At 41.9% G+C, this 24,601-nt stretch overlaps 1 protein-coding gene across 2 annotated transcripts in view; it reads right to left on the bottom strand.

Moving 5' to 3' along the window:
- Positions 1 to 12,182, bottom strand: part of Neb (nebulin) — a 224,295-nt gene extending 212,113 nt beyond the window's left edge. For both annotated transcript variants that reach the window (XM_045147212.1, XM_045147213.1), the window contains exons 1-6: positions 12,147 to 12,182; positions 7,743 to 7,784; positions 5,607 to 5,810; positions 3,365 to 3,472; positions 2,775 to 2,879; positions 149 to 253 (exon numbers count right to left, since the gene is read on the bottom strand). In XM_045147212.1, the coding sequence (XP_045003147.1) occupies positions 149 to 253; positions 2,775 to 2,879; positions 3,365 to 3,472; positions 5,607 to 5,810; positions 7,743 to 7,784; positions 12,147 to 12,182 (600 nt within the window). The remainder of the gene's footprint in view (positions 1 to 148; positions 254 to 2,774; positions 2,880 to 3,364; positions 3,473 to 5,606; positions 5,811 to 7,742; positions 7,785 to 12,146) is intronic.
- Between the last annotated feature and the right edge of the window lie 12,419 nt (positions 12,183 to 24,601).

Here is a 24,601-nt window from a genome sequence, read left to right as displayed (position 1 = left end):
CCTGCCAAGTCCCACCGCTTCAGTCCCACAAATCTTGAGGATACTCATCATAGCACTGGCAAACTGTATTCTAGGTTGTCAAGAACTTACCAGGTAGTGCTCTCAGGTGAGTAACAAGATGAAAGAAAGGACTAGATATGGCCCTTACCTTACTGAACATGGCCGTGTTCTTAATGGCTTGGACAAGTTCAGGGGCATCAGGGGGAAGCAGGTACTTATCCTTGGTGTCTTCCCAGTTCTGCTTGTATAAAACCTAAATAGAAAAGCAGAAGTTTTAGGTAATAGATAAATAGTGAAGATGTCCTCACAGAAAGGCTGCTAATGGGTTATCAGGAAAATACTGACCATGTCAACGTTCTGTGATGCATCCTTAGTATTTACTAATAATCTTATGTTTGAAAAGTTCTTATTTTTAAAAACCAGTCCATGATTCTTATTCTCCATAGGTTTCTTTCAAAAAGTTGTAACAAATTAGTCACTAACACAATTTGGCTAGCAGACATGTTGGGTTTTGTTTTTTTTTTTTAACTTTCATGGTATTCTGGAATATATTTATATTAGTTGCCCACATTTAAAATTTCTCATAAAAATTCATCTGTATACATTTTTAAAAAGAAATAAATAAGAGGCTCTGGAGACATCAAGACAGTATTCTCTGCAGTGCAGTAGCAGATGGTTTTTTGGGCAGTCATGGGACCTTCAATCTACCCATAGCATCCCTGGGCTACTTCAGTCATCTGTGGAGCCCCCTGTTGCATGTAGACATCCAGTTCACATGTTTGTACAATGGGACTTGCGCACTCTTTCCTAAGAACAGGCATTGGTATTTGTGGTAGTTTGATTCAGGTGTCCCCTGTGAACTTAGGTGTTCTGAATGGCAGGTTCCCAGCTGATGGAGATTTGGAAATTAATACCTCTTAGAGGCAGTGTATTGTTGTGGGTGGGCTTATAAGTATTACAGCCAGTTTCCCCTTGCCAGTGCTTGGCACACTCTCCTGTTGCTATTGTCCACTTATGTTGGACAGGGGGTGATGTCCATCCTCTGTTCATGCCATCATCTTCCCCTGCCATCATGGAGCTTCCCCTCTAGTCTATAAGCTAAAATAAACCTTTTTCCCAAAAGCTGCCCAAGGTTGGGTGGTTTCTGCCAGTAATGCCATCCTGACCTATTGGCAATTGAGGAGTGGTTTCATTTGCTGCTAGACACTGGACTGTGTGGCTTTAGCCTTTTGATGCTGATTTTCAAGAGGAATGTAGATGAATTTAAGACCTTAGCCTAAGAGACACCTTAAAGTGCTATAAGTACAGCTTGATGAATTATTTTGGTCAGAGATGAAAGACCTGAATGCAGTAAGAACTATGCTGTGAGGTTTGGCTTGTGAGGGCAAAAAAGAGCTTTGCCTGGACTGGTCTAGAAGCAGTTTATATGAGAGGCTTGCTGTTATGCCCATGTCCTGACCATTTGTGAAGGGTTTCATTGCATAGAAACAGACTGGTATGAGCAGAGGGTTATGGCACAGAAAGAAATCTTTAGGCCAAAACTGCTGCCTGTTCAGCTGCAATTGAGAGATTACAAATATTGATATTGGGCCAGTGACCTGCATTGGGACAACAGAAAGAATGCAGTCTTTTGAAGGGGTCTGAATGCTAATGAACTATCCTGTTCTTCAAAGTCTGGGTTATTCCTCCCTGGATTAACAAATTGGCACCCTACCTGGTATTATGGTATATAAGAAATGTAGGAAAGAGAGAGTCATTGAATCTGTAACATGGTCTCATGTTTTGGAAATGGCCATGGACAGTGTTAAGCAGGTTTGCTGGATGCCTGCATGGAGGCCCGATGGAGCCATGAGGATGAACCATGGATTGCAGTGGAGAACCAGGGAAGATGCAGGGACTACTGACAGCTGCTGGGCCCAGATGAAGTTTTCCAGGACTGTGAGTAGCCTAGCTACAGCGATGGAATTAGAACTCCAGAGACTTGTTGCTGGTTAGAATTATCAGATGTGGAGACTAGTCACTAACTAGAGTTGTTGGACTTGGAGCTACAGAGTTTGATGTTTGCCCTGGTTGTTTTAAATCTATTAGTTGAATATTTCTTTGCTATACCCAAAGCCATCTTTTGCAGTGTGAGTGTTTATTCTGTGCCATTATGGGTTTGGGGGGGGGGGTATTTCTTTGGCATTATGGCTCAGTTAAAAGACCGTGGATTGAGTGAGACCCTATCTTGGAAAACCAAAAAAGAAAAGACCTTGGATTATGGAGATGCTTGAACATGATTGGGATTGATAAAAAATGTGGGAACTTTGAAAGTTGAACTGAATGCATTGCATTTTACATCATGTATTGTTAACAGTTTATGAGGGCAAAGGGCATAAGGTGGTGGTTTGATTCAGGTGTCCCCATAAACGTAGGTGTTCTGAATACTAGGTTCCTAGCTAATAGAGATTTGGGAATCAATGCCTCCTGGAGACAGTGTATTGTTGGGGGTGGGTTTATGGGTTTTATAGCCAGTGTCCCCATGCCAGTGTTTGGCATCCTCTCCTGTTGCTGTTGTCCAGATTATGTTGTCCAGGGGGTGATGTCCACCCTCTGCTCATGCCATCCTTTCCCCCTGTCATCATAGAGCTTCTCCTCGAGTCTGTAAGCCAAAATAAATCCTTTTATCCCAAAAGCTGCTCTTGGTCAGGTGATTTCTGCCAGTAATGTGAACCTGACTACAACAGTATTGTACATGCCACTGGATGGTCCAGCCAAGCACAACATGGCCTTACCTTGCTGACTTGCTGCGACACTTTCTTTGAGTGTTCAATATCCCTTGATTTTTCATCCACATGACAGATAGTTTTAGCAACATCGCCATCCATTCGATACTTAACCTGCAGAAGTAACACATGAGATCAGGGTTCGTGTCAAGCATGAGCACATGAGCACAGAGGACATGTGATGAACAGTGTTTACCAAGTGGCTGTGAGCCTGCACAGAGACAAAGCACCTTTCTTCTGGCTGGGAAATGGCCTCCCAACACCCACAGAGCACCTATGTCTACAGCTTGTCTGCTTTCCAGACTCAATTTCTAGTGTGTGGCTTCCCTGCCTCACTGTGCTATAATGTGGAGGGTCACTGTGAGTCGGAACTTCCATCTCATGGTGTCCTCTTAAACTAAGGGCTAAGGCAATGCTTTAGAAGTCTATTTGGATTCACTCACAGCCACATAATCTATGGCCAATGCTGTCTCTAGATGTTTGGACTAGCTCACAGTCATTCGATGTTGTTTTTCCCTACACGCATTTCAAGCCTTAATTCCTAGCACTGGGCATCTTTTGGAAATGTCTCGCTCCTTTACTTTAATAACATGGCCCACCTCACTGAGTTGATCCTGGACTTTCTTGATTCTGCGAAGCTCCGGAGTATCACTTGTGCTGGCATATGGCTGTCCTTTGGTTTTCTCAAAGTTCTCCTTGTATTTATTCTAAACAGAATGTCAGATATTAGGCTGGAAACTGACAAGACAGCAGTAGAAAGTCTAGGCAACACACACACACCATCTGATTTATAAATCTTCCAAGCTTTAACAATGATTAGTTATAGCCACTTTAATTTTGCCCCATTCCCTCTCAGCAGGAACTAAAATAGATTTGCTAATTGTTCCTCTTAAGCAAGATTGGATCCTGAAATTTGTTGCAGATAATTGTTTTGGATATGGCCTAAAATTATTCTCTTGATTTTTTTTTTATTTGCATGCGTACAAAAAGCCTGAATCTCAATTATTTTAGAAAATAAATATAGAAAATGAGTTAAGCCTGAAAAGATTTGATTGCTAATACAATGCAAAAATATTCAATTCAGAAGTTGCAACTAAACCTCAGTGGTTTGGATAGCTGAGACACTAGCTGAATTAATGGGAAGTCTGAATTGTGGAATATTCTGTAAAGGAATGAAATTTTATTTCTGCTCAGTAGCCAATGAATCCATTTTTTAACAATAATGTATATCATCAATTACTAGCAAGGCTTCAAAAAGTATTCTTGAGTGGATACTCAACAATCCAAATTATATCACTGATTTAGACATTAACTACTTTAAGATTATGCAGTTTTTCCAACACTCTGTTCAGTCTCAGAAATTCCAGGTTTACAATGTTTGAATTAATGACATTATATGGCAATAAATTAACAAAATGATTTCCTATCTTTTCTGAATACTGGGGTGTCAAAGAAAGTAAGAAAGTCTTGTTTAGAGACCTAAGTCTTCAAAACTCAGTAATGATTCAAGTGGTAAATGTACTCCACTGACTCCAGGAGTTAATGCTTAAATAAAAGTGAATCTTTATTGACCAACCACAACTGGAAGGTTTTGACATGAACTTTACTTAGCATAGCTCAATGTTCTTCTGAGTTTTATTGCAGTCCTTTAAGTCCCCAGAACACATGTCATCAAGCTACCTGGTAAGATTTCAACCCACTATTGAAAATCAACAAAGTAGATCCATTGAACTGGGTCTATCTGCTGCCAGTCTGTGTAATTCACAGGACAATACGTGGGACTTTAAAACCAGAGAACATGGAGCACAATAGTTCTCCGCCTGGGCGACCCATAGGAGCTACCCACCCATTTACCACTGCAATACTTATCTGATTAAAAATGCCTACTTTTGTGCTCTCAGAAAAGATTATTTAAATAAACAAAGCTTATCGAAGAGTATTCTTTACTCCTTCTCTATATATTTCTTCTCTAAAAGTATAATAAATGCCATTATAAATGTTGTATTATGTATAATAAGTGCCATAAACAAACCTGAGCTTTGGACAGATCACACTAGAACAGCCTGAGCATTGCTCGTTTTAAAGCTCTGTTAAAAATCATGGTTCATCAAAAACTGTGATCTTTAATTTCAAATGAATTCTTAATATGATTTTTAGTTTTCTAAAGTATAAGTTCTTTCACACTCTTTGCTTCTTAGAGACCTTCTTATATAATGTGATCTACCTATACTTTAGAAGCTATTCCACTCAGACACAGTTCAACTATATGTTGTTTAGTTCTTAAGAACCAAACTTCATTAAATCTATATTTATGATTTAACTATTCTAAATTACCTAATAGTGATTAAATTACCTGTACATGTTTTCTAATTAGCTTCCTGCTTTTTTGTTTATTTTTATTTACTTGAGAGCAACAGACAGATGGAGAGAGAAAGAGGTAGTTAGAGAGAGGGAGAATGGGCACGCAGGGCCTCTAGCCACTGCAAACGAACTCCAGATGCATAGATCACCTTGTACATCTGGCTAACGGGGATCTTGGGGAATCAAGCCCAGTTTGAGGTCCTTAGGCTTCACAGGCAAGTGCTTAACTGCTAAGCCATCTCCCCAGCCCAGCCTCTTGCTTTTTTGCAAGAGTAATTTAAATAAGGGTTTATTCTGATGTTGCAATGCAGAAATAGATTACATGAAAGGACATTTTCAATCACAAGAAAAGACATGTTTCTATAAAACAAGATTTTGTTTCATACAAGATTGAAAACAAAACCCAGCATCCAAAACAGAATTGGTTAAGATCAATAATTTCTTAATCATGAAACTGGGTTAGTAGGAGTTTGAACTTACTGTGCTGAAAAGGTCCTGCATTTTCTGACTGTGTTCAATGTAGGGCGTCATAAACTTGGAAGTGTCCACCTTCTTCCGGATGACCTTCTTCCTCTCCACTGGCTTCGCTGGTTCTGGCTGTACCAGCGCTGGTTTGGAAGTTTCTGATTGGTCATAGTCAGACACTGTTCTTGTCGTCGTAGTTTCATAGACTTCTGTTATTGTCTGAAAATGTGACATGCAGTTCAACATTGTTATGAAAGTGAAAACTTGGCACCATTATCTTTGTAATATACCATTCTAACTTCAAGTCAGATTTACATCCTGGTGTGACCTCTCCATTTGGAGAAAGCCACATACAATATCTATACAGTGTAGTAAACTAGATGCAGACTATGACATTGTCTGGATTGCATTTGTAGAAAGACACTCAAAGACTTCAAGGTAGTATACAAATTAGAAATAAAATATTCTTAAACATTTGAAAATCTTTGTAAGTGAGGGCTGGGAATTTAACTCAGTGGTACAGAACTTGCCTAGCAATGCAAAGCCCTATGTGCAATCTCCAATACCACAAAAAAAAAAAAGACTCTTAAATTGTCAAATAAAATTAAACTTGAGAATAAGGAACAAAAAGTTAAGACAATTAAATGAGGCTCAAGTTTTTGACTTTAATATTAACTTTAAGGGCTGGAGAGATGGCTTAGCAATTCAGGCATTTGCCTACAAAGCCAAAGGATCCCAGTTCAACCCTCCAGGACCTACATGAGCCAGATGCACAAGGGGGCGCATGCATCTGGAGTTTGTTTACAGTGGCTGGAGGCCCTGGCTTGCCTATTCTCTCTCTCTCTGTGTTTCTTTCTCCCTTTCAAGTAAATAAATAAAAATACATTAAAATAGATGCGTATGACCTACCAAAGTAAAACAAAAACAAAAAAATTAACTTTAAATGAATAAGACTAACATTGATGAATAACTGATTTCAAATAAATAAGAAAATAATCAGTTTCATTTTTGGCATTTTCTATAGCATGAGCCAAACAATAATAAAGTTTAAAGAAATGAATCAAGTCAATATTACAAGTATTCTCTTGGCTTAGTCAGTTCATTAGTGTGAACGGGAGTGCTGCTTGCACTAGTAAGTACTTAAGTATACAAGACTAATGGTGACAACATGGTGGGGTAATTATGCACACAACAGCCTTATCTATGCAGTAGGTGGCAAACTGCTGCTTCTTACAGCAGGCTGAGAAAAACCCAAGACTCAAAGTTTGAGCGGAGTCCAAAGTTGAGAACCTGGTAGGTAAGAAAAGAGCCAAGCAGTGAAGTCTTCAATCCCCCTCATAGGATCACTTCCTCAAGGTAAATGCCTTTTGTACAAAAGGGAGAGATCTGGTATTAATATGGAGACAGACGCCTAATAAGGAAACTGTCAGTCTCAAACAACTACCCCAGTGCTGTCCGATCGCTGCTTTTTGCTCGTTGTTGCTAAAATATGGCTGACCGTGGGAAAGCAGTTTTTAGCATCTACCGATGCCAGTTTTGAGGCAGTCACAAACTTTATGGCTGGCCATCCATGTAACTATTTATCGGACTCAAAGAGAAACAGCTCCTTGCAGAAAATAAGCAGAGAGCTATTTCACCTTTGGGGAGAGAGAAAAGAAGGAGAGTGTGTTACAACTTGGAATTGTAATGGAAATAGCTTTCTCAGAAAGTAGCTTTTCAATGCATCACAGGGGCAATGTCTTGGAGCCACCATTCCTAATGACAGAGATGGTTTGCTACAAATTACACTGCTACATAGTGAAACTTCTGGTCCCTGTAGCAGTCACAAGTCCAAGGCCATCCCTCCCCTGGCAATCAGAGAGGGATGGCAGTGTCCTCGTTCACAATATCTGCACAAATACCAGCACCTGAGCAATGTGAAAGCTATTCTCTTCCATTTTTGATAGGCTGAAGAGAACAAAAGAAGAAAAACACACAGCACAGAGCCTGCCAAATAGGTGGTCATTGGTCTTCTATTTCCAGACACAGGCCAGTGGTGACTCTTCCTCAGAGACCCGTTTTTGCCATCTTTGTGGCCTTGAGAGCCTGGAAGAGGAAAAGGGCTCTTCTTTTAATGAGCACTGGTCTGCGCATGCATGGGCTGGACCTTACCTGTCCTGGTATCTCTTCATAAACTGTCTCCTCTGTGTAGTACTGTGAATAGAACACAAGCGCAGTGTCATGACACTCACAGCAGCAGCCACCCCTCCTCTGCCTCAGCTGAACCACTGGGGTGACATTACTAGCTTAGTGGGTTTGGAATGTCTGAGAAGAATGGGGGTGAGGAGGCCTGCTTGGATGCTGGGGCAGGGAACCTTTCCATCTTGGGAAGCTTTAGGGAAGGCAAAATGAACGCATCAGACCAGACAAAGAGATGTAGAGTACCAAGCAAGGCAAGGTGTCTGTGTTTGGTTTGAATCAGAAGAATCTGTTTTCCTGGGACAAATTACATTGGTTTGAGTGTCTAAGATAGAATCTGCTTAGAAAAGAATACCTTTAAAATGTCTTGATTATACACTTTGAGTAGAGAGTAATTATGCTAACACTTGCTGTTCACTGATACCCCAGTGTAAATTTTTTAATGGATTGTACCATGAAAATCTCATGATCCAGAAGCATTGCCACACCTTCATTATTTCCATTCTCCACAACCCACCCCAGACTGAGCAGCAAGCATTTCTTCTGGAGTGATGGCTGCCTCCTTTTTAATAAAGGTCAAAACAGCAATCACCCCTCTGTCCCAGGCGAACCACCAAGGTGATTGCACGAGCTTTGTTTTGGGAAGGTGGTGAGGGTTTGTCCTAAGCATGCTGCTAAGACTGCAGCTCATAAAGGCCAAGGGAAGGAAGGGGAGTGTGACGATTCCTCCATTCACAAGGCGGGGAAATCTGGCTGTTCTTGGCCTCTGCTAGCTGTGAGGTGCCTGTAGCCTGGGTCTAAAACCAACTCCACTTTTGTTCTCCTCATGACATCACTAGCAATAAATAGATGCAGAGGAGCTGGCTGACATTTCATCTCTGATGCCTAAGGAGAGTGGAATCCTGCCCTAGCCTTGCCTGGCTCTGTGGGGCGGCTGGCAGGAAAGGCCTACAGGTCATGACACACGGCAGAGGGATAAAAATGAAGCGTTTGACTCATTTCCTCAGTCAAGAAAAGGCATGACATTCTATGCTTCCTTTTATTTCTGACATCAAAACGTGGAGAGGGTGGACAGAACACTGGTGCAAAATTTCCCTGCATGGGTCTGCTTTCTTGTTGCCATTGGTTCAGAACCTCTCGCATACCTAACCATCGCAGTGGGCCATTCGTTCTATTTTACCCATGGAAACTGCTGTGTAAAATTTGCTTAGCGTCTCTCTTGTGTTTTCTTTGCTGTCATATCTGTTTGTTTCATTTAAAAATATAGCTTAAAATATATTTGTGTATTTGTGTGGGAGAGAGAAAGCAAGAGAGAAAGAAATACACACACACAGAGAGAGAGAGAGAGAAAGAGAGAAAGAAAGAAAGAAAGAAAGAAAGAAAGAAAGAAAGAAAGAAAGAAAGAAAGAAAGAATAAGAGAGAGCAAGAGTAAGCATGGGCATGCCAGGGGCTCTTACCACTGCAAACAAACAAACTCCAGACACATTAGCCACTTTGTATGTTTGGCTTTATGTGGGTGCTGGCAAACTGAACCTGGGATATCAGCCTTTGCAAGCAAGTGGCTTTAACTACTGAGCTATCTCCCCAACCCCCACATCTTTTTTTTTTCTTCTGCATGTTCTTACATATAGCAACAGAAATAATGTACGCTCAGAGGACACAGAGGGGCCTCTTACCCCTGTGACATCAGTGCATGAGGAAGACCATTTGGACATTTTAGAAAATGTTGTTTGATGTTGAGAGTACATGGAGCCATTCCTGTGGTTACGCAGAACATGAGTGTGTTGAAAAGAAATATTAAACGACAATAAATGGTTTCCATCTGTTTTTGGTTTTCTTAGTATTCAAGTAACAGCAACTTTTTGAGAGTTATCCAGTTTTACAATTGCTGAGATTTTACAATTGAGATATAGATTTCAGAAATGACCTTAAAAGCTGGGGAGATGGCTCTGTAGTTAAAGGTGGTTACTTGTAAAGCCTACTGGCCTGGGTTGCTAGCCACCCACATAAACCTGAACAGGCATTCATTTGCTGTGGCAAGAAACCCTAGAGTGCTCATACATAGAACACACATAAATAAAATGTTTAAAAAGAGAAATAAGCTTACAGAAAAGGCAACATTATCCAAGTGGTTGGCATTAACTTGTGAACCAAAGCTCATGGTGTTATGTTTTTAGAGCTCTGTTGCTAATTAGATAGAAAGAGAAAAATGCAAGAACATACTAAGTTTGAGTCTGAATAGAGAGTGACAGTAAGGTTTTATTTCAGATTCCAAAATCCCTAGGAGATATGTTTTTGAAGCAGATTTCTGTTTTGTTTTGTTTAAACTCTTCCCTGACCAATTTTCTTGAATCTGCCACCATCCCATTCTTGTGATCTTTCCTGAGACCAAAACTCTGGCTCAACCTTCTCTGACAGGAACCTATTAGTTTACACCTGCTGGTCAGTCTCAGAAGCAGTAGTGGCAACAAAATGGCAGGGATGGGATGGCTAAAAATAGCAGCTTCCATTTTTAATGATGAGTTAAATCAATCAAGGCTAGCACTAAGCACAATTCCCAGTGACAAATGAACAAATATTTTTAGAAATGAAAGGTATAGTTGAGTTGGCTCTAAAACATATTCCTGCTATTACCAGCATAGAAAAAACTATTAACCATATCATTATAATTTAACTTGCACTGTGTTTGCTAGAGATAAATCTGACCTCTAGGGACATACATAAAATGACCTCCAGAGGTAATACTGGCCATGGGAAGGTGCAGCCACCTTCATTTAAGCCAGAATTTTTTTTTTTAATTTTTATTAACATTTTTCATGATTATAAAATATATCCCATGGTAATTCCCTCCCTCCCCACCCCCACACTTTCCCGTTTGAAATTCCATTCTCCATCATATTACCTCCCCATTACAATCATTGTAATTACATATATACAATATCAACCTATTAAGTATCCTCCTCCCTTCCTTTCTCCACCCTTTATGTCTCCTTTTCAACTTACTGGCCTCTGCTACTAAGTATTTTCATTCTCACGCAGAAGCCCAGTCATCTGTAGCTAGGATCCACATATGAGAGAGAACTTGTGGCGCTTTAAGCCAGAATTTTTAAATAACTGACTATATAAAATACATCCTGGTTATTTTATATGCCCCAGTAATAAAGGTTATTTGATTTATAGACTAAGATAAATTTTCTTCACTTAAATACAGATCAGCTATCAAGGACAAATTTTGATACTTTCATCTGAAATTTGGTTGGAGGTAGCTCTTAGAGTTAATTTTAGTCATTAATGGCTTAGCAGTTAAGGCTTTACCTGCAAAGCTAAAGGACCCAGATTTGACCCCCAGGACCCATGTAAGCCAGGTGCACAAGGTGGCACATGTATCTGGAGTTTGTTTGCAGTGGCTGGAGGCCTTTGCATGCCCATTCTTTCTCTATCTCTCTGCCTCTTTCTCCCTTTCTCTCAAATAAATTAATAAAAATAAAAAATGAATTAGCCCAGATTTTCATATGTCTAGGCCACTGAACTGGGAATTACCAAGCACTTTCCGTTTCGCAGCACATGCCTATTTCCGAACATTATAGCCTCAGGTTTTAGATTTTTTTTTTTTTTTCCTAGACTATGAAGCTAAAGGCAAGAGCTGATGAGGAAAGGCAGTCATATAACTACACCAAAATTTTATCAGTTTAAAATACACAATTAACAACTGTGAGAGATGTCCACCCAGGATCCGCAGCAAAGTTTTCAAGAGCTCCACAGTAGTGTTTGGTAGCAGTCAAGATTCATAAGCAAGGCTAGTCTTGTTGACTTGCTTCAACAAAATGAAGCTTGTGGATAGGTGACTCTATCTGTCACTAGGGATCTACATGAGCTTGTGCGTGTATTTTGATGATCGTGGGTAGACACACTCCCCTGGTCATGGTTATACTCATTGCATAACCCCCACCCCATACACATTCAACTGGGCGTCAGGACTAGCCCACTCCCTCTCCTGCTATATGGAGCCTAAGAAACAGACATTTGTCCCTTTGATCATTGGGGTTGGGAAGAAGGGGGGAAAGCCCTTTTAAGTGAAAAAAATTAAAACCTATGTGTCCCCCATACTTTGTTGTTTTTGTTGAGGGTTCAAAGAAAAGCAAAAAAAAAAAAAAAAAAAGAAAGAAAGAAAGAAAGAAAGAAATAGGAAACTGATATTTCCTTTCACTTCTAAATCCCACAGAATTATAGTGAAACTGAACATAAACTGTTCCTTGCTTAGGTTTCTTGGTGACTCTCTGTGAAGTTAGACGGACAATGTGTTTTCCAAGGATGGCTTTGCCCCGTGGCTTTGGCTGTCACTACATGAAATGCTTTGCTCTGGGGCTTATTCTTACCTCTATCACCTCCTCATACTCTTCGTCGTCTGCCATGTTCCCAGAGCAGTAGTGGCACCTACGAACTTTTCATGTTCCATACAAACAAAAACACATTAGTGTCTATGCCCAGGACAAAAAAATGATTTTATCACACCATAAACAGGGAATTTAAAACCAAACATATATTTCTTGTGGGCTGAGGGATGTTTAAAAGAGGTCTATACAACAAAGCTTCATATTGCTCCTATTCCCTCAGTGACTTGTTTGGCATGTGTACCTCGCCAGAATCCATTCAGGTCAAGTTATTCGAGGAAACTGAGGTGAGCCTGAGTCAGGACTCAAGAAACAGACATTTTAAATGTCCAAACACTTGGAAAGAAAACATTTTCAAGCAAAACTTTCAGTGAAAGAAGTCATCTTGGCTTTGGGAAGTTTTTTTGTTCTTTTCCTCAGAACTGACTTTTTTCTGGGGGGGGCGTAGGGTCTCACTCTAGCCCAGGATGACCCAGAACTCATGTTATAGTGCCAGGCTGGCTTTGAACCTGAGTTTTTTTAAACCCTGCTCTAGAACGCTATACACAGTGTATCTTATGGTTCAAATTAGAATATGTCTCTCTACAGGTTTTAAAAGAAAAGTCGACACCTCAAGGCAACGGGGTTATTTTCTTCCGGAAAACCATTGGCTTATATGGAGTTTTGTTTTCTTTCACTTCTGTAGCTCTTGTTCAAGCCTGAAAAATACCAAAGTTTTAAAGCATTGTTGAAATAAATGTGATATTGTAGTTCTTTGGCCTACGTTTCTAATTTAGGAACTAGGGGAAAGCTCTTTTGAGGCCTTTCAGCAGGACACCAGCAAGTGGGACCCTCCCCGTACAAGAGAATGATGGCCACAAGCAGCTGTCCCTTGAGCCAGAGATGTGGCTGTGTAAACCTATACCCCGTGGTGGCTGGTTTTGTTAAGCTAGCGAAATTGCCCCTCCCTCTGAGGCAAATGAAGTCCAGTAGAACAGGATAAATATAGGAACACTGAACATGGATTCTTCTTCATACAAGTATATTTAGGACAGCAAAAATATAATAAAATCAAAAACAAAATTCAAGACAAGAGAACCAACTTGATCAAGAAATCAACTCGTTAGTGCTGGAGTTGACTAATCCTACATGTTCCGTGTTGGATATGATTAATGGGGCCTTCATAGCGCAGTAGGGTACAGACTTTCCAAGCCACATTTCATCACTGTTCCCCCGGCCCCAAACTTTGAAAAATACTTAAGGGAAGTTGTAGACTAGCCTCTCAGGAGAACATTACAGCAAAAGACATAAAAGGCCTTACCTTTGAGCTATCCAATCTACCTCCTCATCGGCAGCAAATCCTCTCCCAGCTCTCCCCTCCTGAGAACCCCAGGCAAAGGCCGACAGGGTGCTGGAGCTCCCGATTATCATGTGGCCAAAGTAGCCAATCAGATCTGGAGTTGCTCAAATTTCAGAAGCTAAATATACTGGGTGATGTTCTGAAAACCACCTGTTCATCAATTCCACCAAGGGATAAAGGGTAACAAATTGCTAGCTTAGAACTATTCGAATGTGATGGAATTTTACCCAACTTCTAACCTCTGGGGGTCAAGTTTAGATATAATTTCTCATTTTCTGTTGCCCTGCACCATACCCGGTTTGTGGGGAAAAAAATAGAGGAAATAAGTGTGACTTTGAGGCTTTGGCCCTTCTGTTATGGCTGGCTTCGCACCATTTGTCTGATCTTTATGCAAGTCTACACATTTCACCCTTGGTATGCTCACCAGAGGAGCAACAAGAACCTTCCTGGTGTTGCTGTGAGAAAAAAAAAAAAAATGAGGAATATGATCCAGAAAACATCAGGTTGCTAAAAGCAATTTTTTAAAAACATAGGTGAAAATGTTTGATAGTAACACTAGATAAAATACCCTGGTGTAATTAGATTAGCCTCACTGGTTTTCTGGCTCTCAGGCAGTGGGAATGGCCAATGGTATTAACCTTTTCCCTGTTCAGGTAGCGCAGCTAAGGATCTCATTGATTTTCTATGAATTCCTAACTCCTAAAAGAAAAGTGTGGATGTAAGACCCCAAAGGCTTCATTTCTCAAGCATTTCTCTAAAATAGAAATCCAGAAGCAATCATCACAGCAGAAGAAGACAATGGCTATGAGGCAATTCACAGTGTAAGATGTTTACTGAAAGGACTGTCTAATAGCTGGAGGTCGGTGCATGTCTGAAAACCCAGCACTTGGGAAGCAGAGGCAGAAGGATCAGGAGTTCAAGGCCAGCATCAGCTACATGAGACTCATTCTCATAGCAAGACAAAATGAAACAAATAATCATGACTTTTTAAAAAACTTATTTGAGGGCTGGAGAGATGGCTTGGCTGTTAAGGTACTTGCCTATAAAGCCAAAGGGCCTAGATTCAATTCCCCAGGACCCACGTAAACCAGATGCAAAAGATATCTACACAATGGAATTCTACACAGCAGTAAGAAAGAATGACACAGTGAAATTTGAGGAAAAATGGTTGAACCTGGAACAGATCATTCTCAGTGAACTTACCCAATCATAGAAAGAAAATCGCCACATAGTCTCACTCATCTACAGCACCTAAACTGAATCTACACAATATGCTGACACACCCAGCAAACATCTTGAGGACTCGACAATAGGGTGGGTGGGGAGGGAGGGGAGGGTAAGGGAAGGAGTGGGAGACACAAATCTAGACCCAAACAGCAATGGTACCATAAAATTCTACATTCTAAAAGGCAGACCAAATGTTTGAACCTTCATCAGGCCCTTAGAGGGAACACCTGAGCCACAAGACACTGGAGAGGGTATGATGAAGACTGACCTTAATCTTCTACAGCTTCCCTCATTCCCGCTCTCTTCTCTCTAACTCTTTTATATTAGTTATCTTTTTCTTCCTTTTCTTAGTGGGCACTGACCTGTAACTCCTAGTACCAGCATGCAGCTTTCATCCACAATGAGCTTTTGGTCAGAGATACCTACAAGGTTGCCTAAAAGAAAGACAGATTTCTGTCAGAGTACTTGATAACCCACCTAAGGTTAAAGACCCTACTGCTGAAGACACCATATGCAGTTGACACGTAAAATGGAGTGACATGGCTGGAAGCTGGAAGAGAGTCAGTCCCCAGACAGACAGCACGTCTAGTGCCAGAAGGTGCTACATGAGCGACTGGGGGAAAATGACCAATATCTGTCCAAGCAACTCATGGTCTAACCTACTTAGCAGCAAATAACCTGTTATGATGCTCACACAAGTGCAATAGTGGTGCACAGCCATGGTGGGAAACCAGCTGCTCTTGATTTGGCTAACTGATGCCCTCAGTGGTACGGGACCCATAGCTGGATTTGAGAAACAAGTCAGAACCATATCCAAACATGAGCCTGCTCTCCATTATCAAGCAACCACCAATTGTGGGCTACAAGAGGGCCTACACATATTAAATTCTCTATTCAAAAAAGTAAGGATGGGCTGGAGAGATGACTTAGCGGTTAAGCGCTTGCCTGTGAAGCCTAAGGACCCCGGTTCAAGGCTCGGTTCCCCAGGTCCCACGTTAGCCAGATGCACAAGGGGGTGCACACGTCTGGAGTTCGCTTGCAGAGGCTGGAAGCCCTGGCACGCCCATTCTCTCTCTCCCTCTATCTGTCTTTCTCTCTGTGTCTGTCACTCTCAAATAAATAAATTTTAAAAAAAGGATTATCCCATTTTTCTGGCGCTAACATTACTGTCCATTAGAGAATCTGCTTCTCTTTTTAAGATAGACACAGATCCTAAGGAAAGAACCATCCCATCATACCTCAAAAGGGCTCCAGCTGAAACTAAGAACAATGGGCGAAACAAGCAAGGGTGCTGTTTTCTTGGTAAACCAGGTACTAGCACAAGGGTGAAGGAGATCAACACAGAGAACAATCAATTCCTACCATATCAGATATCCAGAGACCCAGAGGCCCCCAAAACCTCATCACTGAAGCAGACCAAAAATGAACCCAACATGGCTCAGGAAATTTTGCGGGAAGAATGTCAGAGCCACATGTTGGGTCATGATATACAGAGACATTTTTCCTACCTATAACTGTGGGATAACTCCACAACACATGACCCATATACCTCAACAAAGAGGGGCCAGGGGGAGGGGTTAGTACATGGATGAGCCTAACAATGATACCAACTTGACTGTATTCACTGAGTACAAAACTAATGAAAAAAATTAATAAATAAAAAAGAAAACTCATTTGAGGGCTAGAGAGGTGGCTTGGCTGTTAAGGTACTTGCCTACAAAGCCAAAGGACCCAGATTCAATTCCCCAGGACCCACATAATCCAGATGCACAAGATAGCACATGTGTCTGGAGTTTGTTTGAAGCAGCTGGATGCCCTGGTGCATGTTTTCTCTCTCTCTCTCTCTCTCATTCTGTCTCTATCTGCCTCTTTCTCTCTCTCAAATAAATAGATAAAAATTAAAAATATTTTTTAAAACTTACTTGATATCTCTTGTCCTTGCTCTGTCTTTGCTATTGAACTATGTTTTTAAATTTAAGATCTAATTTTGCTCATCTGTCCTCAGACAAGGAACAAATTCATAGGTAAATAAGTGCTCCTTCTCTGGGTTGTTTCTGAACTGAAGACCAAACCGCATGATCACTTATCTACTCATGGACTTGAAACTAAACTTACTTAACAGTCCTTTTGTTGTTAAATGTGAGGAAGCAATTTCATATCTCAAATATATTTACCTTTCTCAATCCATGATTCATATAGGGGTAAATAATACTTAACCTCATTTTATCCCCTCAACTAATTATACCTTTTTACTTCATATGTTCTCACACTTATGACCAAGGGATATTTGTATAACATGAGCTTGGTCATTCAGTAGTTCTAAGCTAAAATTGAGGCTTACTGGCTAATGCATGCTGTAAAACATATTAAATTAACAAAAGGGAGCTCAGCATGGTGGCATATGCCTAAAGTCCCAGCACGTGGGAGGCAGAGGTAGAATATTCACCCATGAATTTTGAGGTCAGCCTTGTGTACAAAGTGAATTCCAGGTTAAGCATGACTACACAGCAAGACCCTGTGTAGCAGACAGCTTCAGGTTCACTGAGATGAACTTTCAGACCAGGCACAGTTATGGAGGAAGGGATATTTATTGAAGCCTACAGATCCAGGGGAAGTTCCATAAATGGCAGAAGTAGCTGGCCTGCCTTCACAGGACAAAGCAGACAAAGAGAGAGAAGAGAAGCACAAGCCAAAACCCAAATAGCACACTTTAGGAACTCCAGCTAGGCACACTTTGCATATTTTTAGATTGAAATCTGAAACCCACCACCACACCTAAAGCTCCACCCAGTGACATTGCCTCCAGTGAGGTGGCTGCAGAATGCAAACTACAAACAAATAAACAACTGAATATATTGGGGGCCATCTATTCTATTCAAACCATCGCACCCTGTCAAAGAAAGAAGAGAGAAAGAAAAAGAAGAGAGAGAGAAAGGAGAAAGAAAGAGAAGGGCGAGAGGGAGAGAAAAAAAGGAAGGAAGGAAGGAAGGAAGGAAGGAAGGAAGGAAGGAAGGAAGGAAGGAAGGAAGGAAGGAAGGGAAAGAAAGATAGATGGTAGGGATCAAACTCAGGACCTCAATATGGCAAGACAAAACATATTTACTTTATTTTGTGATAGCAAAAAAGGAAGCAATGCAACACTAAAGAAATGAAACACACAGTAAGCACGCCACACATTACCCTTGCCCATTGTAAGAACATATCTGTGAGTTAAATTCTAGCAGCAGGGTCCCTGAGGCACACGTTAAGTGCACATTTTCAAATAGGTCCAGTAATTTACTGTGCACATACCTTCAGGCTATCAGCCTTGTAACCTATATGATCTAATGGGGAAATATTCACTCTTCTGTTATAGAGTAAATGTGTGTGCCTCTCCAGAATTCACATGCTCAAATCCGCTTCCTTAATGTGATAATAAAGGAAGGTAGGCCTTTGGGAAGTGGTTAGGTCTGAGGGTGGGGCTCTTAAGAAAGGAATTCATGGCCTGTCATTTGCTACTCTGTGAGGTAAGGTGACCAGCATGCCTTCCAAAGCTCTGCCCACTGGAGAGCCCAACTGTGCGGGCAGCCTGATCTCGGGCTTCTAGCTCCAAAGCTGTGAGAAGTTAATTTCTGTTGCTTATAATCCCCTCCATTTATTCTGTTCTGCTCTAGCAGCCTGAATAGACAAAGACACTACATCACTTTTGGAAACACTGTGGCAGTCAACACACAGACTCCACTGGAGTGGAATGCCAAACTCTACTTCCAGTGAAATGCAAATCCAGAATCAGGTGGAAATGAGCGAGGAGGCCAGGAGCACACTCATACAAAAATACCTTGGCTTAGACCACTTGAGAGCAATTGATCCTCAGTCCTCAAGTCCCAGCTAAGTTGGTCTGCTCTCAGCTGTCCAAATAATTTGCAAAGCACCTAAGAAATGAGAAAGCTTCAGGAGATGGAGTCAGGTTCCTATAGTGTTCACCTGGGGGGAATGTACCAGCAAGCAGCCCATCACCCTCCACTGAAACACTAGCACCCTCAGAAATCTCTGCCGATGCCAGGCTGGAGTTGTGCCCTCTGAGGATGAAGAACAGCCCTCTCCTCCTGCAGAACACTCTGGTTTTTTGTTTTTTTGTTTTTTTATTTTAGTTTTTTAATTTATTTATTTGAGTTCAACAGACACAGAGAGAAAGACAGGTAGAGGGAGAGAGAGAGAATGGGCGCGCCAGGGCTTCCAGCCTCTGCAAACGAACTCCAGATACGTGCGCCCCCTTGTGCATCTGGCTAACGTGGGACCTGGGGAACGGAGCCTCGAACCAGGGTCCTTAGGCTTCACAGGCAAGTGCTTAACCACTAAGCCATCTCTCCAGCCCAGAACACTCTGGTTTATTGATAGGTTCTTGTCATGTGCATTACACATATTAAGTGCTCAATAATTCTGACTATGATGCAAAAAATTTGACCATTATTCTTAACTTTTATTGGAGTCTTCATTTTTTCTTTCTAGCTGAAATGTCTAACTATCATACAGCTTAGGAAACCAGCCAATAGTTAGTCTGAGAATTTAGGCATTGATGGGGCGTGACTTTAAAACAAAGCAAGCTGCAGTGAAGGGCCCTGGCAGAACTTTGGATGACAAGCAGTAAGGTTTAAGAGTGCTTTGGGGGGAGGAGATGTGGTTTCATGGGAAGGGACATTTAGCAGAGTGCTTGCAGTTGCAGTTTTTTGGCTTTGCACATTATTTTAATAAAATTATAGGTGTGTAGTTGTACAGGGCTGGTTACTAAATCAGCATGTTTTTCCAATCCTCCTCCTGGGATGGGTCACTCACCTCTTCCTTTCATTGACTCTTTAATTATATACCCTAATCTTTTAACAAAATGCATACATTGCCCTTTGTTGAGTTTCCATTACAGGCATCATGTATGCCGCTCTCACTTGGGAAGAAAACCTTTACACTTTCATGTAAACCCCTAGCTGATCATGTGCCTCACACCTGCTTCTGACCTCCCTAAGGGTCTTTGGGTGTAATTCAGTTCCATGTCTACATTTCTACAGTTAGCCAAAGGCCATTCATGGTTGTTCCCATGTTCTGTGGAATTTCTTTTCCCATGTAAAAGTTTGTCTGTAACCACAACAGTCCAGTGTCCCGTCCCCCCCCCCCCCCCCCCCCGCCACTTCCCATGGTCACATGGGGCTGCTAAACATTCAGAATGTGGTCAGGGTGACTGTAAACCTGACTTCAACTGTTTTTGTTGTTGAGACCGAGTCTCACTATGCATCCTAGGCTGTACTTGAACTGCTGATTCTCCTGTCTCTGCTTCCTGCTGGGACTACAACCATACGCCACCATACCAGCAACATTTTTTTTTTTTTTTTTGGCATCAGTGTGCCTATCTGTGTGTGTGGTCTGGTGAGTGATGTCATATATGTATATCATATGCACATATGTACACACACACAGAGGCCAGGCAACAGTGGGTATCTTTTGTGGCTCATCCATGTGTTTCCTTGAAATGGTGTCTCTTACTGATTTCAGAACTGCCATTTTTGTTCAGTAAGTCCCAGTGATTCTCTAGTCCCCACTGTCACAAGGACTAGGGTGACAGATGTGCTTGGCTATGAATGATTTTTTGCATAAGTGCAGAAAATTGAACTTAGGTCATCTTAGGCTCTCTCAGGCCCTTGTGCTTGCAAGATAAAAGTTCTTACTCACTTCCCCAGCCTCCTTTTTTTGAGGTAGGTTGACCTGGAATTCACTATGTAGAATCAGGGTGGCCTTGAACTCATGGAGATCCTCCTGCCTCTGTCTCCCAAGTGCTGGGATTAAAGGCGTGCGTCACCACTTCTGGATTCTTTTTTTTTTTAGTTTAAACTTAGTCAGTGGTTGTGCAGCACAGTTGTACTTACCAAGAATTACCTCAAATGTTGTCGAAGTTTTCTCTCTTGTCTCCAAAGACATCAGCTCCATGCCTGTCAGGACTCTCTTTGGGAAGTTTCTTCTCCCTTTCCATGCTTTGTGCTTTGGGAAGAAGCCACTGGACTCCACTTGAGTGGAGAGTCAGGACCCTCCTTGGGGGTGGGGGGACTGCCAGTTATTTGAAATTCTTCAATACTGGAGATTTAATTTTTTTTTTTTTTTAATGAGTGAGAGAGAGAATTGGCATGACAGGGTCTCTAGCCACTGCAATTGAACTCCAGATGTCACCTTGTTTGCATGCATGCATACATCACCTTGTATGTCTGGCTTACATAGGTTCTGGGGAGTCAAACCTGGGTCCTTAGGCTTGGCAGGCAAGCACCTTAACCACTGAGAAATTTCTCCAGCCCAATACTGGAGTTTTTATTTTCTCCCCAGTTTATTAAGTTACTCAATGCATTTGTATCATTGAGGGCTTATGCATATTAATTCTGTACTTGGGTTATACTGTACTTCTTCTCATGTTATTTCTCAGATGGCTCCACCATTGACCTGTGCTCCTTTGACAGACCCATGAGTGGGCACACATGCATGAGCACTTCCTTACTCTCCTGCACTACAAGATGCTCCAGGGTCCCAAATGTAAATGCACATTGTTTCAATATGAAAGCAATGTAGTTTGAAGCAGTCGAGCCTCTGTAGACTGCAATGTGAACATGCTTAGATCATCAGGGTGGGGCCTTTACAAAGGGGATTAGTGGCCTTACCCTCTTTCCACCATGTGAGATGAAGCTGGCAGACAGTGTTCACTCAAAAGAGCACCCCCACCCACCCACCTTCACTCAGCTAGGATTTATTGAGTAGGTATGGTGCTCAAGGCTCTATTCTGGGTGCTCCCTGGATGCAGCAGGCCCCACCGCCACAGCAACAGGTTTGTGCCCCTTCTTGCCTATTAATCGAGCCAAAGTCTTTGATGTTGTAGAAATACAACCATTTCAAATATAGTCTTAGGATGTGAGGGCAGTCTAGCTGCTACATCTGTCACCCCATTGATCGCCAGGGTTGATTCGCTGATCTGGCTGGCTAGGCATGTGTCCCCTTCCTCCCTCTCCGCTCCATGTGCGTCCCTCCCAAAGCTGCACACTCGGTCGAAGAGGATGGCCTTCCCTGAATAGGGGACTGGTCTTCAGTCAAGGGTATACCAGTAACTGGGCTCCCCTGCTAGAACCTTCAAACAAGCTTTCAAATATACCCTCACATTCCCTAAGATTTCAATCTTATTGGCCAAACTCTTATAGGTTACTCCTAAGTCTTGACCTTTTACATTTTGCAGTTTGGCTTGAGAATCCAACTGACAACAAATTGACAGGAGGAAAGCACAGACTTTACACTTGATGTTCCTATCCTCACATATGCATGCCCATCCTCCCATGTAAGAAGTGAACCAAGGACACAGGCAGTCTGGGAGCAAATAAGTCATTTTAATAGAGATTAATAAATTCTGGAGCCCTGACGAGATGGTAAACTGGGGGAAAGTGGCAGGATATACATGAGGAAGCCGATAGAAGGTAAGGGTTGCTGTTCTAGGTTGGTTTGCATGGAATCATGTCGTTATTGCCACTCCATGCCTGGGTTAACAGTGCGCTCTCAAGCCGGGCATGGTGGCACACACCTTTAACCCCAGCACTCAGGAGGCAGAGGTAGGAGGGTCACTGAGAGTTCAAGGTCACCCTGAGAGTACATAGTGAATTCCAGGTCAGCCTGGGCTAGAGTGAAACCCTACCTTGAAAAGCCAAATAAATAAATAAAAGAGTGCGCTCTTGCCGGCATGGGAAGACACCTTCCAATTTGGGTTCTGCACTCAGATAGGCAGGGTTGATCAGGGAGCAGCCTCGGCATGCGCCACAGTGACATGTTGGGGAAGGCATGTTCCACTGCGCTTTGTATAGGTGATCATAGACCATGAGGTCATGATACAAGTGGAGGAGGAATTCGTAGAGCATACTTGTCTTTAATTTTGTCAAACAATGTCACCTGTCTTTCAAAGTGTTGGCACTGCTTTTCGTTCTTACCAGTCATGCATGCTCCTTACCTGGCTGCCATGGCACACTGGCTTTGTAAAGTTTGGCTTTCTGATGCATGTGTTATAGTAAGTCTTGTAGATTTTTTTGTTTGTTTGTTTTGTTTTTTTTTTTTGTTTGTTTTTCGAGGTAGGGTGTCACTCTGGCTCAGGCTGACCTGGAATTCACTATGTAGTCTCAGGGTGGCCTCGAACTCTCGGAGATCCTCCTACCTCTGCCTCCCGAGTGCTGGGATCTTGTAGATTTTTAAAACAATATTTTTATTTATTATTTGTGCATGTGTGTGTGTGAGAGAGAGAGAGAGAGAGAAATAAAGCAAGCATCAGGGCCTCTTGCCACTGCAAATGAACTACAGACACGTAAGGCACTTTGTGTGTCTGGCTTTACTTAGGTGCTGAAGAATCAAACCTGGTCTGGCAGGCTTTGCAAATGAATACCTTTAACCTGTGAGCCATTTCCCCAGCCCAAATCTTGTGGTTTTTAACTTGAGTTTTTACTATGCATTATGAGTTTGACTCTCTCTCTGCCTCCCTCCCTCCCTCTCTCTCTCTCTCTCTCTCTCTCTGTGTGTGTGTGTGTATGTGTTTCAGTTCTTGAATTAAAGCCAGGACTTCATGCATGATAGCAAGCCTCTGCCACTGAACTTCACCTCCAGCCTACCGTCTTCACATTTTCCTTCGTCCTTCAGGTGTTTTGTCATTATGGTTTGAGATGTGGCTGAGTGAGACAGTTGCCCATTGTTTATGCTGAATTGTTGACCTTTGATTCATTGCTCGCTAGGTCTTCTTTATCCTAGATTCTATATGCATTGCACAATTTCTCCTCCCTCCTAGGCTGCTTGTTGTTTTTGAACTGACACGAGCTCTTAATTTTCATGTAATCACTTCATCAGTGTTTTGATTTATGACCCATACGTTCAATAAAACCACGGTCATGAAGACGTGATTTTGAATACTTCAAAATGTTTTTGTTTCACCTTTCGCATTCAAGTCTTTAACCTTTCTGGACTTTTTTTTTTTAATGTGACACAGAGGTTTAATTTTCTTAGCTAATTGTCTCATACTGTTTTTAAGAATTTTTTTCCACCCCTCCGGCTGAGGTTCCTTCTCTTCAGCTGCTCTGATCTCATCCGCATGAGCTCTTACTGGCCTCACTATTCCCCAGAGTCCTGTTTGTCCTGTACCAGTACTGCTGCTTTCACTCTATGGCTTTACGATGTGCCCACATCTCTGCAAGAGCAGGCCTTGCCACCTTGCTTTTGTGTGGGTGGGTGTGTTTGTGCGGGGGTGTATATGACTGTGTGTACAGGTGTCTATGCCTTGGACTGCAAGTGAGCTCTGTCATTACCTGTCATTTGGAGAGTTCTGACTTTGAAGTTACATGTTTCTTGATCTCTCTCTCTTGAAATCAACATAGCCCAGAATTTTCTGTGTTTTACTTCTTCCTTCTCACTAAGCCCCCAAATTACTCTTTCAACCCACTGTCAACATTACTTAATTGTTAGGGAGAAAATGATTGGAATTTGCCACAACTTACTGCCCTTCTCCAACTAGACTTTGCAGATGATGGTTGATGGTTACAGTATTAAGTTGAGAACTTCTAAGCAGTTTCCAATATGAGATATAAAGGCAATCTAGCAAAGCTTATTCTCTTGGGTATGGCTTGTGAACTGCCTACTTGGGCAGCACCTCCAACCCTTGCTCCTTGCACAAAAATTATGTGCATATATATGTGTGCATGACCTCACGTCACATTGTTCTTCTTTATGGCAGAAAAATTCCATAATGCAAAACCAAAAGACCAAATTTCAATTCCCCAGGACCCACGTAAACCTTATGAACAAGGTGGCACATGCTTCTGGAGTTCGTTTGCAATGGCTGAATGCCCTGGTG

The sequence above is a fragment of the Jaculus jaculus genome, chromosome 4, assembly GCF_020740685.1.
Source record: "Jaculus jaculus isolate mJacJac1 chromosome 4, mJacJac1.mat.Y.cur, whole genome shotgun sequence".
Classification (NCBI taxonomy): Eukaryota; Metazoa; Chordata; class Mammalia; order Rodentia; family Dipodidae; genus Jaculus; species Jaculus jaculus.
The sequence above is the reverse complement of the archived record's forward strand: the minus strand, read 5'-3'. Positions and strand labels throughout refer to the sequence as shown.